The sequence below is a fragment of the Athene noctua genome, chromosome 2 (genome assembly GCF_965140245.1).
Source record: "Athene noctua chromosome 2, bAthNoc1.hap1.1, whole genome shotgun sequence".
NCBI lineage: Eukaryota > Metazoa > Chordata > Aves > Strigiformes > Strigidae > Athene > Athene noctua.
In genome coordinates this window covers 750,170-766,301 of record NC_134038.1, presented here as the reverse complement: position 1 = coordinate 766,301, position 16,132 = coordinate 750,170, and the positions used below count along the sequence as shown (strand labels likewise).

The 16,132-nt window shown below is 76.6% G+C and overlaps 1 protein-coding gene across 13 annotated transcripts in view; it reads left to right on the top strand.

Annotated features, from left to right (window-relative positions):
• The first annotated feature begins 1,985 nt into the window (after positions 1–1,985).
• The window catches only part of LOC141957208 (plectin-like), a 50,758-nt gene continuing 36,611 nt past the window's right edge, over positions 1,986–16,132 (top strand). For 5 of the 13 annotated variants that reach the window (XM_074898270.1, XM_074898261.1, XM_074898257.1 and 2 more), the window contains exons 1-2: positions 1,986–2,064; positions 4,242–4,418. In XM_074898270.1, the coding sequence (XP_074754371.1) occupies positions 4,259–4,418 (160 nt within the window). In that variant the 5' untranslated portion in view covers positions 1,986–2,064; positions 4,242–4,258. Of the gene's footprint in view, positions 2,065–4,241; positions 4,419–6,844; positions 6,973–8,681; positions 8,756–12,752; positions 13,173–14,926; positions 14,958–15,278; positions 15,423–16,132 lie in introns of those variants that run through there. The other 8 variants (XM_074898267.1, XM_074898265.1, XM_074898269.1 and 5 more) reach the window with 6 other exon arrangements.

Here is a 16,132-nt window from a genome sequence, read left to right as displayed (position 1 = left end):
CAGGGCTGAGTCAGGCAGCGGAGCGCCGGCCGGGAGCTGCCAGAGCTGGGGGGGCCGGGGGGGCCGCGGACACGCCTGGGGACGGGGGGGGCACCCCACGGCATCACCCCGCTGCTGGTGGGGGGGGACAGGGGGACATGGGATGGGGGGACACGGGGGTGCAGGGGAGATGGGGGGGACATGGGGACATGGGGGGACACAAGATGGGGAGCACAAGGGGGTGCAGGGGACACAGGGGGGGCATGGGGGGGCCCAAGGGGGTGCAGGGGACATGGGGGGGGGACACAGGGGGGGACATGGGGGGGCACAAGGGGGTGCAGAGGACATGGGGGGGCCCAAGGGGGTGCAGGGGACATGGGGGGGACACAGGGGGGACATGGGGGGGCCTAAGGGGGTAGGGGACACAGGTGGCAGAGCCACTGCCAGGCTGGGGACAGCCCTGTCCCCCCCTGCCCCCCAGCACTGCCACCCCCCCAATGCCCCCCCTGCGGTGGGTGTCCCCGAGCCCCTGGGGGCGGGTGGGGGGGTTCAGGCCGTCCCCACGTGTGTCCCCCCCCGGACACGGTGCTTCGATCCCCCCCGAGGGGCCCCCCCGCGCCAGGCCCCGTCACCCCGTCACCCCGGTGCTGGGGGGGTCCCTGCGGCCGCTGGCGGGGGGGGGTCCTGGCACGGGGCGGTGGCGGCGCCGGACCTTTGTCCCCTGTCCCCGAGGGCCCCGCGCGCTCAAAGGGGCCCTTTGTCCGGGGCGCCCGCGGGGGTCACCGGCACGTGGCCGCGGCCGGGGGGGTTGTGCCAAGCACGGGGGCACCGGCAGCGCCCCCCCCCCCCCCCCCGGCGCTGCCGCCGCCGCCTGCGCTCGGGGGTGCCGCCGGTTTTAGGGCGCGGGGGGGGGCCGGTGCAGGGCAGGGGGCGGCCACACGGCGGCGGGGGGACCCCGGTGGCCCGTGGAGGTTTTGGGGGGCGGGGGGACACCCCGCGCTCCCCCCCCGGCTCGTGACAGGGTGCGGGGTTGGTTTGGCACGTGGCAGCGGGGGGGCCGGGATCCAGCCCAGAGCTGGGGGCTCTCAGCCCCGCAGCGGGGGGGTCTCCGGTTCCCGGCTCTGTCTCCGGTTCCCGGCTCTCCCCGGTGCCGGGGCCCGGCCCCTCCCGCAGCGCCGCAGCCGGCCCCGAGCTCCCCCGCGGGGCTGCGGCCGGAGAGGAGGCGGCGGCAGAGCAGGCAGGGCGCGGGCAGGGCGCGGGCAGGGCGCGGGCAGGGCGCGGGCAGGGCGCGGGCAGGGTGCGGGCAGGGTGCGGGCAGGGCGCGGGCAGCCGGGCGGGGGCCCGTGTCGGGGTGCGGAGGCCGCGCGGTGGGATCCCGGCACCGGCCCTCCGCCGCGGCGGCTCACGGGGCCTCCGGCTGCGGCAGCGCGATCGCCAACCGCTGCCGCTGCCGCTGCCTGTCCCTCTGCCTGTCCCTCTCCTGTCCCTCTCCTGTCCCTCTCCTGTCCCTCTGCCGCTGCCGCTGCCTGTACCCCTGCCCGCACCCCTGCCCGCACCCCCGCACCCCCGCAGGCTCCCGCAGGGCCTCACCACCCGGTGCCACCGTGGCGTGACCCAGCGGGCAGGGCCTGTGCCCGGGGGGGGATGGTGGCCCCGGGGGGGGGGTTGGTGGCCCCGGGGCCCCCCCGGGCCGCTGCCCGCGTGCTGCCGGTGCCGCGGGGACCCGGGGCCAGGCCGGGGGGGGGTTAACCCTTCCCGCGCCGGCGCACGGGGGGTGCTACCCCCCCCTTCCTCCTCCTCCTCCTCCTCCTCCTCTTCCTCCTCCGGCTGCCGCGGCCGCGCGGGCGGGGGGGAGGTGAGATCCGCGCCCCCCCTCCCCCCCTCCCCTCCCCTCCCCCCGCCCCGCCCCGCCCCGCCCCGCCCCCCCGCTGCCGGGCCCGCCGCCGCTGCGGGAGCCGCTGCCGGTGCGGGTGCAGCCGCCCCCCCCCCCTTCCAACCCCCCCCAGCGCCCCCGGAGGACCCCGACACCCCCCAGCCCCCCCCTCCGGTCATGCCCCCCCGGCGCGGGCCGGGACACAGCGCTCGGTGAGTGCGGGGGGGGCGGACTGCCCCCGCCACCCCCCCCTCCATCACGCGTGGGGCCGGGACCTGCGGGGGGGCGCGGGGGGGTGTCCTGTGAGCGGGGGGTCCGGGGGTGCGGGGGGGGGAGTCCGGGGGGGATTTTTCTGGCTGAGGCAGCGGGGGGGGCACTGCGGGGGGGAGCGGCGCGTCGGTGCGGGGGGGGCGGGGGGTGGAGCGGGGGAGTCAGGCTGGGCCCACGCGTGTGCCCCCCCCGCGTGTGTGTGTGTCCCCCGTCACCCCCCCGCGTGTGTGTGTCCCATCGCCCCCCCGCGTGTGTGTGTCCCCCATCGCCCCCCCGTGTGTGTGTGTGTCCCCCGTCACCCCCCGCGTGTGTGTGTGTCCCCCATCGCCCCCCCGCATGTGCCCCCCCCGCTCACCCCGCACACGCGCGTTCTCCCCCCACGCCCCCCCCGCATGTGCCCACGCTCAGGAGCTTCCCCGGGGGGGGCGGGGGCACGTTCTGGCAGGATTTTGGCCAAAAATGTCCCCAAGGGCCGGGACAGAACCCGCCCGTGTCCCCCCCCCAGCCGTGACCTTGGCCAAAGGGACCCTCGACCTTGGCTGGGAGAAGCCCCCGCCCCGGTGTCACCGCGGGGGGACGGAGGGGACGTGGTGGGTGGCAGCGTCGGTGACGCGGCGCTCCCCACCCCCCCGGGCACAGCCGGGTGCCACCTCAGCCTCGTCCCCCCAGTCCCCAAGTGCCACCTCAGCCTCGACCCCCCCAGTCCCCAAGTGCCACCTCGGCCTCGTCCCCCCAGTCCCCAAGTGCCACCTCAGCCTCGTCCCCCCCAGTCCCCAAGTGCCACCTCGGCCTCGTCCCCCCCAGTCCCCAAGTGCCACTGTGGCCTCATCCCCCCAGTCGCCAAGTGCCACCATAGCCTCGACCCCCCCAGTCCCCAAGTGCCACCTCAGCCTCGTCCCCCCCAGTCCCCAAGTGCCACCTCGGCCTCGTCCCCCCAGTCCCCAAGTGCCACCATGGCCTCGTCCCCCCCAGTCCCCAAGTGCCACCTCAGCCTCGTCCCCCCAGTCCCCAAGTGCCACCTCGGCCTCGTCCCCCCAGTCCCCAAGTGCCACCTCAGCCTCGTCCCCCCAGTCCCCAAGTGCCACCTCGGCCTCGTCCCCCCCAGTCCCCAAGTGCCACCTCAGCCTCGTCCCCCCAGTCCCCAAGTGCCACCTCGGCCTCGTCCCCCCCAGTCCCCAAGTGCCACCATAGCCTCGTCCCCCCCAGTCCCCAAGTGCCACCATAGCCTTGTCCCCCCCAGTCCCCAAGTGCCACTGCGGCCTCATCCACCCAGTCCCCAAGTGCCACCTCAGCCTCGTCCCCCCCAGTCCCCAAGTGCCACCGTGGCCTCGTCCCCCCCAGTCCTCAAGTGCCACCATAGCCTCGTCCCCCCCAGTCCCCAAGTGCCACCTCGGCCTCGTCCCCCCCAGTCCCCAAGTGCCACCTCGGCCTCGTCCCCCCAGTCCCCAAGTGCCACCGTGGCCTCGTCCCCCCCAGTCCCCAAGTGCCACCTCGGCCTCATCCCCCCCAGTCCCCAAGTGCCACCACGGCTTTGTACCCCCCAGTCCCCAAGTGCCACCTCGGCCTCGTCCCCCCAGTCCCCAAGTGCCACCGTGGCCTCGTCCCCCCCAGTCCCCAAGTGCCACCTCAGCCTCATCCCCCCCAGTCCCCAAGTGCCACCTCGGCCTCGTCCCCCCAGTCCCCAAGTGCCACCTCGGCCTCATCCCCCCCAGTCCCCAAGTGCCACCACGGCTTTGTACCCCCCAGTCCCCAAGTGCCACCTCGGCCTCGTCCCCCCAGTCCCCAAGTGCCACCGTGGCCTCGTCCCCCCCAGTCCCCAAGTGCCACCTCAGCCTCATCCCCCCCAGTCCCCAAGTGCCACCTCGGCCTCGTCCCCCCAGTCCCCAAGTGCCACCTCGGCCTCATCCCCCCCAGTCCCCAAGTGCCACCACGGCTTTGTACCCCCAGCCCCGGCCGGTGTCCCCCCCCCCGTGTCCCCGGTGTCCCCGTGGGGCGTCGCGAGGCCCCAGTAGAGCCGCGACGCTCGGGCCCCGCCCGCAGGCGCCGTGGCGTGGCGGGTCCCGGGGTGTCCCCGCGGTGTCCCCGCGGTGTCCCCTGACGCCCCTGTCCCCCGGCGCAGGGCCCGCGGCGGGGGCGATGGCGGAGGAGAGCTCCAGCGGCGGCAGCGCCCCGCCCGGCGCCGGGGACACGCTGCCCTGGAACCTGGGCCGGCACCAGCGGGCCCGGCGCCCCCGGGCGGCCGCCGGCAGCGGCACCGTGCTGGACCCCGCCGAGAGGGCGGTCATCCGCATCGCAGGTGGGGGCGCCGGCACCGGCACCGGCACCGGCACCGGGCACCGGGCACCGGGGAGGGTCCCCGCCAGCCGCCGCGGGGGGGCTGCGCCGGCAGCGCCCCTGGCACAGGGACGGGGGGACACTGCGGGGACCCTGCGCTGAGGTGGGGGACACGGCGCCGGGAGGGGGGACACTGCGGGGACCCTGCGCTGAGGTGGGGGACGCTGCGCTGAGGTGGGGGACACTGTGGGGACCCTGCACTGAGGTGGGGGACGCTGCGGGGACCCTGCGCTGAGGTGGGGGACGCTGTGCCGGGAGGGGGGACACTGCGGGGACCCTGCGCTGAGGTGGGGGACGCTGCGCCGGGAGGGGGGACACTGCGGGGACCTTGCGCTGAGGTGGGGGACGCTGCGCCGGGAGGGGGGACACTGCGGGGACCCTGCGCTGAGGTGGGGGACGCTGTGCCGGGAGGGGGGACACTGCGGGGACCTTGCGCCGTCGTGTCCGTGCCTTCACGAGGGGGGGCTCGGGGGTCCCCGTGCCTCAGGGTGACACCGGGGAGGGGACAGATGTCGCGGTGAAGCCACCCCCGTGGGGGTGATACCATGGGGCATTGCCGGGGGGGTCGGGAGGGACACGGGAGCCCCTGTGCTGTGCCGGGGGGGTGACGCGGTGACAGGAGCGGTGCCACCGTGGGGGACGCAATGTTGTGCCACCACCCCCCCAGTGTCCCCAAGGACGCGGCGCGGGGGGTGGCTGAGGGGCCGCAGGGGTCTCCGCTGGCACCGGGGAGGGGACACAGGGGGGGACACCCCGGGGCTGGGTCCTCTGGGGGTGGCAGAGCCACGTGCTGGGGACGAGGCCGAGTGTCCCCTCGGCTCTGCTGTGGGGGCAGGGGCCACCAGCGTGGCCCCAGGGTGGCCCAGGGGGCCCGTGACCCTGCAGCACCCGGGACACGGCCCCGGGGTGTCCCCCCCGGTCCCGGGGTGTCCCCAGGGTGTCCCCGCAGTGTGTGGCCCTGTCCTGGGGTGTCCCCAGAGCGTCCCCACAGCCCCCAGGACATGTCACAGGGTGTCCCTGCAGCTCATGGCCCTGTCCCGGGGTGTCCCCACAATTCCCAGGACATGTCCTGGGGGTGTCCCCATGTGGTCACATCCCCAGGGTGTCCCCTCAGTGTGTGGCCTTGTCCCGGGGTGTCCCCAGGGTGTCCCCACAGCTCCCAGGCCAGTCCCGGGGTGTCCCCACGTGCCGTGTCCGGTGGTGGCATCCGGTGACACCGCGGTGCTGAGGCTGGGGGGGGCACATGCGTGTGACCCCCGACGTGGGGGGCGTCCCCTGGCATGTGCCCCGTATGTCCCAGTACAGCAGCTGGTGTGTCCCTGTGGGGTGACCGGTGTGTCCCCCCCCAGCGCGCCCCCAGCCCCCCCCGGGCCATTCCTGCCCCCCCAGCCCCGCTCTGTATTTCGGGCCCAGGAAGCTCCGTCCGTGGGGGCTGGTGGCCCCTGGCCCCCCCTTGCCCAGGGCCCCCGCGGCTTCCGCGGCTGCTGGGGGGGTGTAGGGGGTCACCCCCATCAGAGCGGGGCCCCCCCAGGGCCCGGGGGGGTTGTGGGGCAGCAAATCCCCCCCCCCCATCCTCATGTGGCGCCGCAGGGGGAGCCGGGGCACGACTGGGGGGGCTCTGTGTGGGGCAGGAGGAGGGGGCAGCCCCCCCCAAAAGGGAGGGTGGGGGCAGACGGGGGGTGTATCCGGCACCCCCTGACCCACCCCCGTCACCTGCGCCCCCCCCAGGCCCTCAGCGCCCCCCCGCCCCGAGATCGGCTGCGCCCTGGGGGTGCTGTGACCCACACGGGGGCCGTGCCCCGGGGGGTGCAGTGCTCGGTGGGGTGCCGTGCCCCATAGTTTGGCCGTGCCCCATAGCGGCCGCGCGCCCCAGATGTGGGTCAGTGCCCCATAGCTGAGGGTCTGTGCCCCATAGCGGCCGTGCCCCCCAGATGTGGGTCAGTGCCCCATAGCTGAGGGTCTGTGCCCCATAGTGTCCATGCCCCCCAGATGGGTGTCAGTGCCCCCCAGGCGCACGTCTGTGCCCCACAGTGCCTGTGCCCCATAAATCAGGGTCGGTGCCCCATGGCGGTGCCGTGCCCCATAGACACGGGTCCGTGCCCCACAGATGCAGGTCGGTGCCCCCCAGACATGGGTCTGCACCCCACAGTGTCCCTGCCCCCCAGATGTGGGTCGGTGCCCCCCAGACGTGGGTCGGTGCCCCCCAGACGCGGGTCGGTGCCCCACGGCGGGCCGGTGCCCGGGCGGGGGGCGGTGCCGGGGGGGCGGCAGCTCCGGCGGCTCCTTTAAGGGCCGGGGGGGGCGGCCCGTCCCGTCCCGTCCCGTCCCGTGTCCCGCCGGGCTGGGCCGGACACGCGCCCACCGGACACCGCGGCCGGTCGCCCCCGCGGCCGCTGGCCCCGCCGGGAGCCCCCCCGCGCCCCCCATGGCCGCCCCCCCCCAGGGGCCGCTGCCCCCCGCCCCCGAGGAGCAGGACTTGGTCCAAGCCTACGAGGACGTGCGGGAGCGATACAAAGGTACCGACCCCCCCCGCCCCCCCCGCCCCCCCGGCCCCACGCTGGGGGGGTCCCGATTTGGGGCGGGGGGCGCGGGGGGGCGCAGCCGGCTCGGGGGCGGCCGCGCGGGGGGGGCCCGGCGGCTCATTCCCATAATAGGACACGGGAAGCGCCGGCAGGGCCCGGGGACCCCCCCCGCCCCCCCGGGGCTGCTCCCCCCCCCCCCCCTTCAGGGCCTGCCCCCCCCCCCCCCCCGAGATCGCCCCCCCCCCCCCCCTCAGGGGTCGTGTGTCCCCCCCCCGGGGTGTCGGTGCTCACGGGGGGTTTCGGGGTGACCAGGCGGGGGGGGCTGTGCCTGTGCCCCCCCTCCGCCTCCCCCCCCATGAGGTCTGTGGCACTTTGGGGGGGTCTGGGGGGGTGTTGGGGTGAGCGCCGGGGGGGGCGGGGGGGGGGCACAGGCGGGGGGGGGGGTCTGGGGCAGGGGGGGGCGGGCAAGGAGAGGCAGGAGGCAGCACTGGGGGGGGGGCGCTGGGGTCAAGGTCAAGGGCACCGGGGGGGGGTCGCGTTGTTGCCCCGGGGGGGCCGGGGGGGGCCGGGGGGGCCGGTGCGGCGGCCATGCCCTTACAAGGGGCGGGAGCTGCCTGCGCCTGCCTGCGCCTGCCCCCCCCGCGGGTGGCCTGGGGGTGCCGGGAGCTTCCTGGGGGGGGCGTGGGGGGGCGTCACACACCACACACACCCCCCCGGCTCCCTCCAGGTGGCTACTGGTGGCCCCCGCCCCGGTGCCGCGGCCGAGGGACCCTCGGGCCCCCCCCCAGAGACGGGGGACACTTGGGGGGGGCGCCACGGCCCTGGCAGCAGCCGCCACCCCCCCCCCCCAATCCTCCCGGTTGCCAGCGGGCTTGTGGCCACCACCGGGGCTGGTGGCCACGGGACCTGGTGGCCGCGCTGGGCGGCACGTGCCGGTAGCCACGGCCCGGCCGGGACTGGCCGAGGGCGGCTGCGCGGGCGGGCGAGGGGGTGAGGGGTTTGGCCACCAACGTGGCCACAGGCCCGGGCTTGGCGGTGGCCACCGTGTGCCGGTGATGGCCACCGTGTGCCGCCGTGGCCACCGTGTGCCGGCGGTGGCCTCGTGGTTGGAGCCGCCATCGTGGCCGGTGTGAAGTGAAACCGGGCCAGTGGCCACCGCGGGTGGCAACGGGGCAATGGGACACCCCCCCACCCCCCCGGCGCTCAGACGGGCCGCGGGGGATCTGGGGGTGCCCCCCCCACTCGCCCCCCCCCCCCCCCCCGGCAGTGGCCGCACTGCGGCAGGACCCGGCCCTGGCACCGCGGGGGGGGGCGCGGGGGGGCCCCAGGAGTGACTTGGAGGGGGGGGCAGCTGCGGCCCCCCCGGGGGTAAGGGGGGACCCGTGTGTGTGACCCCCCGGCTGGGGGGGGTGGAATGGGGGGGCTGTGGTGATGGGGCAGGGGGGGTCAGTGGTGCCGGGGGGGGGGTTCGGTGGTGCCGGGGGGGGTCGGTGGTGCCGGGGGGGGTCGGTGGTGCCGCCGGGGCGGGGCTGCGGGGCCGGTTCCCAGCAGGTGCCCGGGGAGGGGGGGGGGGACCGGGGGGGGGACACGCGGTGCCGCAGCGGGGGGGGGGCTGCGGCGGGGGGGTGTGGGGGGGTGGGGATGGGAGGGGCGGGGCCGAGCGGGGGGGCGGGGCCGGGCGGGGCCGCCCCGGAGCTGCGGGACCGTGCGGGAGCGGCGGGAGCGGCCATGGAGGGTCCGGCCCGGTCCATCCGCCACGAGATCAGCGCCCTGAAAGGTGCGGGGGGGCGGGGGCGCCGGTCCCATCCCGGGGGCGCCGGTCCCATCCCGGGGGGGCCGGTCCCATCCCGGGGGCGCCGGTTCCATCCTGGGGGGGCCAGTCCCATCCCGGCGGGCTCCAGTCCCATCCCGGGGGGGGCCGGTTCCATCCCGGGGGGGCCAGTTCCATCCCGGCGGGCTCCAGTCCCATCCCGGGGGGGGCCGGTCCCATCCCGGGGGGTCCCGGGGGGGCCGGGGGGCCGGGGGGGCCGTGCCGCAGCGCCGGGCACTGGCCCGTGAGTAACGGGCGCCCGAGGACGCGGTCACGGGGCTGCTGCCGGCCCCGCGTCACTGCAGCGGCCATGGCGGGGGGCGAGCGGCCCGTCGTGGGGGCAAGCGGCTGCCGCGGGGGGCAAGTGGCCTTTGCAGGGGGCAAGCAGCCCATCGTGGGGGCAAACAGCCCATGATGGGGGCAAGGGGCTGCTGCAGGGGGCAAGTGGCCATTGTGGGGGGCAAGCAGTCCACCGTAGGGGCAAGTGGCCATCACAGGGGGGCAGGCAGCCATCGTGGGGCAAGTGATCATTGTGGGGGGCAAGCAGCTACCTCAGGGGGCAAGTGGCCCATTGCGTGGGGTAAGTGGCTGCCTCAGGGGGCAAGTGGCCATCGTGGAGGCAAGCGACCATCACAGGGGGGCAAGTAGCCCATCGTGGGGGCAAGTGACCCATTGTGGGGGGTAAGTGGCTGCCGCAGGGGGCAAGTGGCCATTGCAGCTGGCGAGTGGCCCACCGTGGGGGCAAGCAGCCCATTCCAGGGGGGCAAGCAGGCCATCGTGGGGGCAAATGGGCATCGCGTGGGGGCAAGTGGTCATTGTGGGAGGCAAGCAGCTGCCTCAGGGGGCAAGTGGCCATTGCAGCTGGCGAGTGGCCCATTGCGGGGAGGCATGCGGCTGCCGCAGGCGGCAAGTGGCCATTGCAGCTGGCGAGTGGCCATCGTGAGGGGCAAACAGCCCATCGTGGGGGCAAGCGGCTGCCGCAGGGGGCAAGTGGCCATTGCAAGGGGCAAGCAGCCCATCGTGGGGCAAGTGGCCACTGCAGTTGGCGAGTGGCCATCGTGAGGGGCAAGTGGCTGTTGCAGGGAGGCAAGTGGCCATCGTGAGGGGCAAGTGGCCCATTGCGTGGGGTAAGCGGCTGCCTCAGGGGGCAAGCGGCCATTGCAGGGGGCAAGCAGCCATTGCAGCTGGCGAGCGGCCCATCAGAGGGGGGGTGGCCCATTGCAGGGGGGCAAGCGGCTACTGCAGGGGGCAAGTGGCCATTGCAGGGGATCAAGCAACCCATCACGGGGGCAAGCGGCCCATTGTGGGGGGCAAGAGGCTGCTGCGGGGGGCAAGTAGCCATTTGTGGGGGCAAGTGGCCATCGTGGGGGACAAGCGGCTGCCGCAGGATCTGCCGTGGGGGCCAGCGAGGGCGGTGGCACAAGTGCTGGGGAAGTTCGTGGCCCAGATTCTGGCGAGGGCGGTGGCCCAGACCCTGGCGGGTGGTGGCCCCGGGCCATGGGGGGGGGGGGGGGGGATGCCAGGCTGGGCCCCCTCCTTCCGCAGCTGGTTCCCGGTGGGAAGCACGGGGAAAAGACCCCCGGACCCCCCCCCGGCGACAGGAGCTGGCAGCCGGTGGCCCCCCCGCACCCCTAAAGGGGTGCGGGGGGGCCACCGGCTGCCAGCTCCTGTCGCCGGGGGGGGTCCCGGGGGGCGCGGGGGGGTCCCGGCACGGTGCCCGGCGCTGGCTCCGCTGTCACGTCGCGGCGGATCAGCGCGGCCGGCGCTGACTCAGCGATTCCCGCGGCCGTGACCCGGCGGGGGGGGCGCGGGGGGGTCCCACACACATACTCAGGGGGTGATGGCCCCCCCCCCCCCCCCCGCGGATGGGGGGGGGGGGGGGTCTGGGGTGTCCCCGCTCTTGTCGCCATCCTGGAGGGGGGCAGGGCTGGGGTGGGGGGGTGCTCTGTGCTGGGGGATGGGGGGGGCTCAGTTTCCCCCCCCCTCCAACATCAGCAGGATGGGGAAGTTGGGCAAAGCCCAGCAGGGCCCCCCCCCCCGCCCCCCCCGCGGTTACATCACCCCAGTCTGTGGGGTTGGGGTGTCACTGCTCCTCCCCCCCGGCCCTCACTGCACCCCACTGCCCCCCCCCCGGCTCCCAGTAAATCCCCAGTGTCACCAGGATGGGGGGGGGGGGCCACAACAGGTGGCTCCTGCATCCCCCAGCCCCCCCCCAGCTCCTGGGGGGCTCCTCCACCCCCAGGACCCCCCCAATTCCCCCCACACACACTCTTGGGGGGGTTCCTGCATCTCCCAGCTCCCCCCACGTTCCCCCCCCCCCCGCTGTTGGGGGGCTCCTCTATCCCCCAGGACCCCCAATTTCCCTCCCTGCTGCTGGGGGGGCTCCTGCATCCTTCAGCCCCCCCCCACATCCCCCCCCCCGTGCTCTTGGGGGGGTTCCTGCATTCCTTCCCCCCCCCCCAATCCCCCCGTCCCCCTGCTGTTGGGGGGTTTATGGGCCGGGGGGGGGGCGGGGGAGCCCTGGCTGGGGGGCGGGGGGGGGCCCTCCCCTGTTGCAGGCCTGTGGGGCCGTGACGCCCCCCGGATTTGGGGGGGGGGGGGGGATGTCCCAGAGCCCCCCCTGCTCCTGGCACGTGGCAGTGAAGGATCCGGCTGCCCATGGGGGGGGGGGGCTGCTGGCCCCCCCCGCCTCCCTGTTGGACCTGGGAGGGGGCCGGGAGAGGGGGGGGGGTGGCAGCTGCCTCGTCCCCACCTGCCAGCCCTGGGGGGGGGGGGGGGCGGCAAAACTGCGCCGGGACCGTCCTGCTTCCCCCCCCCCCCCCCCCCCGCGACGTGGAGTCCCCCCGGGGGGGCTGCGGCCCCACCCTTACCCCCCCCCCCCCGCTCCTGAATCACCCGGGACCGGCCCGGAGCAAATATTGACCTTGGCGGGTCCGGCCCTGCCGCCCCGCCGGGGGGGCTGCCCTGGTGTCCCCCCCCGAGTTCAGGGTCCCCCCCCGGATTGCGGGGGGGGGGTGTGTGTCCCGGGCTCGGGGGGGTGTGGAGGGGGTCCCGTCCCCCCCCCCCGCATCTTCGGCGGCTCCGGGGCGGGGCGGGACCCGCGCGGGAACCGGCCGGGTGGGTCGGGCCGGGCGGGGCGTTGTGGCGGGGGGGCCCGGCCGTGTGTCCCCCCCGGGCGGGGCCGGGGAGGGGCCGTTGACTCGGGGCTGGCCCGAGCGGCGGCTGCCCCGGGCCCCCCCCCGCTCCCCACAGCCCCCCCCCCCCGGGCCGGGGGTGGAGCTGCCGCCGCTCTGCCCGCGGCAGGCACTGGGCCGGGCTTTACTGAGCCGGGGCTTACCGAGCCGGGCCGGGCTGGGCCGGGGCTTCACCGCGCCGGGCCGCGCCAGACCGTACCGGGCAGTTCCGCGCCGAGCCGGAGCGTGGTGAGCTGTGGTGAGCTGTGGTGAGCTGTGGTGAGCTGTGGTGAGCTGTGCCGGACCGTACGGGGCCGGGCCGTGCCGTGCCAGATCATCCCAGACCGCGCTGAGCCGTGCCAGAGCGCACTGAGCGTTTCCGTGCCGCGCCGGGCTGGACTATACCGAGCCGTGCCGTGCCGTGCCAGACCGTACCGAGCCGTGCCAGATCGTGCCGAGCTGTGCCCGGCTGTGCCAGAAGATACCGAGCCGTGCCGTGCCGGATCATCCTGATCTGTGCTGACCCGTGCCAAGCCGTGCCGATCCGTGTGGACCCGTGCTGATCCGTGCCGATCCGTGTGGACCCGTGCTGATCCGTGTTGATCCGTGCTGATCCGTGCCGACCCGTGCCAAGCTGTGCCAAGCTGTGCTAAGCCGTGCCGACCCGTGCCAAGCCGTACTGATCCGTGCCCAGCCGTGCTGATCCGTGTTGACCCGTGCCGGCCCGTGCCGACCCGTGCCAAGCCGTACTGATCCGTGCCCAGCCGTGCTGACCCGCACCGACCGGCAGCATGGTGGCGGGGATGCTGATGCCCCTGGAGCACCTCCGCGCCATCCTGGAGCTGCTGTTCCGCGAGGGCGTGCTGGTGGCCGAGAAGGACCCGCGGCCGCGCCGCCCGCACCCGCAGTTGCCCGGCGTGGCCAACGTGGAGGTGCTGCGGGCCATGGCCTCGCTGCGCTCCCGCCGCCTCGTGCGCGAGACCTTCGCCTGGCGCCACTTCTACTGGTACCTGACGGACGAGGGCGTCGCCTACCTGCGCCGGTACCTGCGCCTGCCCCCCGAGATCGTCCCGCTGTCCCTGCAGCGCCCCCGGCGCCCCGCCGAGCCCCCCCGGCGCCCCGCCGAGCCCCCCCGGCGGCCCCCCGACGCCCCCGGCGAGCGGCTCTACCGCAGGAAGGAGGAGGCCGAGCGGCACGTGGAGCCTCTCACCGCGGCGGGGGGGGCCTCTCGGCTGCCCCCCCAGCCCGGCTCAGCCCCAGGTATCGGTCCAGGTGGGGTGGGGAGGGGGGGGACGCTCACACGACACCCCCAGATTGGGTGGGACGGGGGTTCGCCAGCCTTGGTGCCCCCCAGGGTGCTGTCATGGGGGGGTGGGGGGCACTGTAACCCTGCTGTGCCCCCGGGGGGGGTCTCAGCAGCCCCCACCAGCCCCCAGCGCGGAGCTGGGGCCACGCCCCCCTTCCCCAGCCAAGCTCGGGGGTGGGGGGGCTGCTGTGCCCCCCCTGCTGCATCCAGGGGGACCCCATGGCCTGCCAGAGCTCCCGGGGTCCCCCCTGCCTGGAGGGGGGGGGGGGATGCGGCGCTGGTGCCCTGGGGGGCTTCAGTGACCCCCCCCCCGGGCTCAGTGTGCTGGGGGGGCAGCGAGGTGGCTCCCTGTGATGCCCAAGGGGTGTGGGGGGTGCTGGGGACCCCCCCGTGCTGCTGGGGACACTCCCTGCTGCCAGGGACCCCCCCCCGTGCTGCTGGGGGTCTCGGTGCTGCCGGGGGGGCTGTGCCGTGGGTGAGGGGGGGCTGTACTGTGGGTGGGGGTTGCTCCGGGGGGGGGGGGGATGTGTGTGCGCCGCGTGGGGGGCTGCACCCCAAGTTCCCCCCTCTGCCGTGCCCGGGGCGGGTCCGGACAGACGGACGGCGGCAGCTGGTGAGCGCGGGGCTGCCGGTGGGGAGGGGGCTGCGGGGGGGTCCCCGCCTCTGCCCCCCCCCCCTCCCCGCAGCGACACCCGATCCCGGCAGCAGCTGGCGCCGGGGGAGGCTGCGGGGTCCGGGTGTCCCCCCCCGGCCGGGGCAGCTGCCGGCGGCGCCCCGAGGCCGCGGTGAGGCCCCCCCGCGCCCCCCCGCGCCCCCCACCCCAGGCCGTGACTCAGCCCCCCCCTCCCCGGGCAGCCGCTGCTGCTCCAAGTTTCCAGCGCGAAGGCGCCGGTCGCGCTTCGCCGCCAGCGCCGTGAGTCACCGGCCCCGCGGGGGGGGGACGCGGGGGGGGGACGCTCGGGGGGGCGCCTCGGGCCCCGCTGCACCCGTGGGCAGCGTCGTCCCGCGTGGGGCGGCCCTGCCGCCGCGTCCCCACTGTCATCCCCCCCGGGGGGGGGCACCGGCCGCAGCCCCTGCCCAGACCCCCGTGAGTTGGGGGGGGGGGTGTTTGCCCACCACCCCCCCCCCCCCCCCCCCCCCGTGGGACGCAGCGGCGGAGCCCCGGGCCCGCCCCGCCCCGTCCCCCCCCCGCGGGGGATCCGGTTTTCCATCGGCTGCGAGAAAACCCGGCGCGGAGTCGAGGGGGGGGGCAGGGACGGGGTGCGGGGCGCTGGGGGGGTCCTGGCGGGGTGAATCGCGTCCCGCCGCCCCCCCCGCGAGCCCCCTACCCCCCCCCCCTCAAATCTCCGGGGTCCGTTCCCCGTCGTTAGCGCCGCTGTAATGAAATCCCGCGGCGGCGGCTGATGGACCCCCAGCGCCGGGGGGGTCCGGGGGGTCCCGGGGTGCCGCGGCCGCCCCGTCCCGCCCCCCCCGTGTCATGTTCTAACTCGGGTCGGTGACGGGTCCCCGGTTATTTATATCGGAGCCCGCCCCCCCCCCCCCCCCCCCGCCGCCGCCGCCGCCGGAGCCGCGTTGCTGCCCGTTCCCTGCCCGTCCCCTGCCCGCTCCTGCCTGTCCCCTGCCTGTCCCCTGCCTGTCCCCTGCCTGTCCCCTGCCTGTCCCCTGCCCGCACCCATGAAGGTCGTGCCGGGTAGGTGAGACCCGCCGGGACCCGGGGGGGGGGAACCCGGGACGGGGGGGGGCCGCTGGCGCCGCTACGTCCCGGGATATAAAAAGCCGGGATGTGAGTGATGGGGGCGGGGGGGGGACACGGGACCCGGGGGGGGGACACGGGACCCGGGGGGGGGGGCCCGATCCTGCCGGTGCCGCGGGCCGGGCGGCGCCTCCCCGCGCGGCCCGGGAGGGGTTAAGGCGGAGCGGGAGCTGCCCCGGGGGGGGCGGGCGCTGGCGCGTCCCTGCCCCGCCGAGCCGAGCCGGGCTGAGCCGGGCCCAGCTGAGCCGAGCCGGGCTGACCCCCCCTCCCCCCCCGCCATGGAGGACTCGGGGTCCCTTTTCCCGTCGCTGGTGGCCGCGGGCCACGCCGCGTCCCTCGCCCTGGTCTGGTACTGGCGGCGCCGCGGCCAACTGGGCGAACTGGGCGGACTGGGGGGTGCAGGTGAGTCCGGCTCGGCCCGGCCCCTCGCCCCGCCCCTCCCCGGCGGGGGGGGAATGTGCGTGTGTGTGTCGGGGGTGGGGGGGGGAACCTGCCGCCCCGAGGGGGCGCGGGGGGGGCCGGGGGGGGCCGGGGGGTCCCGCGGCCCGGGGGGAGCATCCCGGGGGGGGCGGTGGGATGCAGCATCCCGGTACCCGCCGTGACTCAGCAGCGTGACCCCCCCCCCCGACACCGTGAGAGGGTGGGGGGGCCCCGGCAGCCCCCCCCCAGCATCCCCAATCCCCTTCCCGTCGGTGCTGGGCCCCCCCCCGGGCAGAATCTCCCCGGGGGGAGCAGCAGGTGCTTCCCCGGGGCCTGAAGGTGCCAAATATTTTTTGGGGCAGGGATCTGGTGACAGGACGGGGGGGGGGGGGTGCGGGGGGGGCAGCGGTGCGGGGCCGGGGGGGGGCAGGGATGTGAATCCTTGCGGGCAGCTGCCTGTGCGGGCAGGTTATTTGATGGGTTCACAGACCCCCCCCCCCTCCCTTTCCCGTGCCGGCAGCTGCCCCCCCCCAACCCGGGGTGCAGGCAGGGGCTGCCTGCGGTGTGGCAGAAGGGGGGGGGGGGTGACCCCACGAGTCCCCACATGCCCCCCCCCCAGCAGAGCCAGGCCCAGGGTCCCGCCAGACCCCTCATGCCGCCGCGGGGCGAGCTGCAGTGGTCCTGCCCCCCCG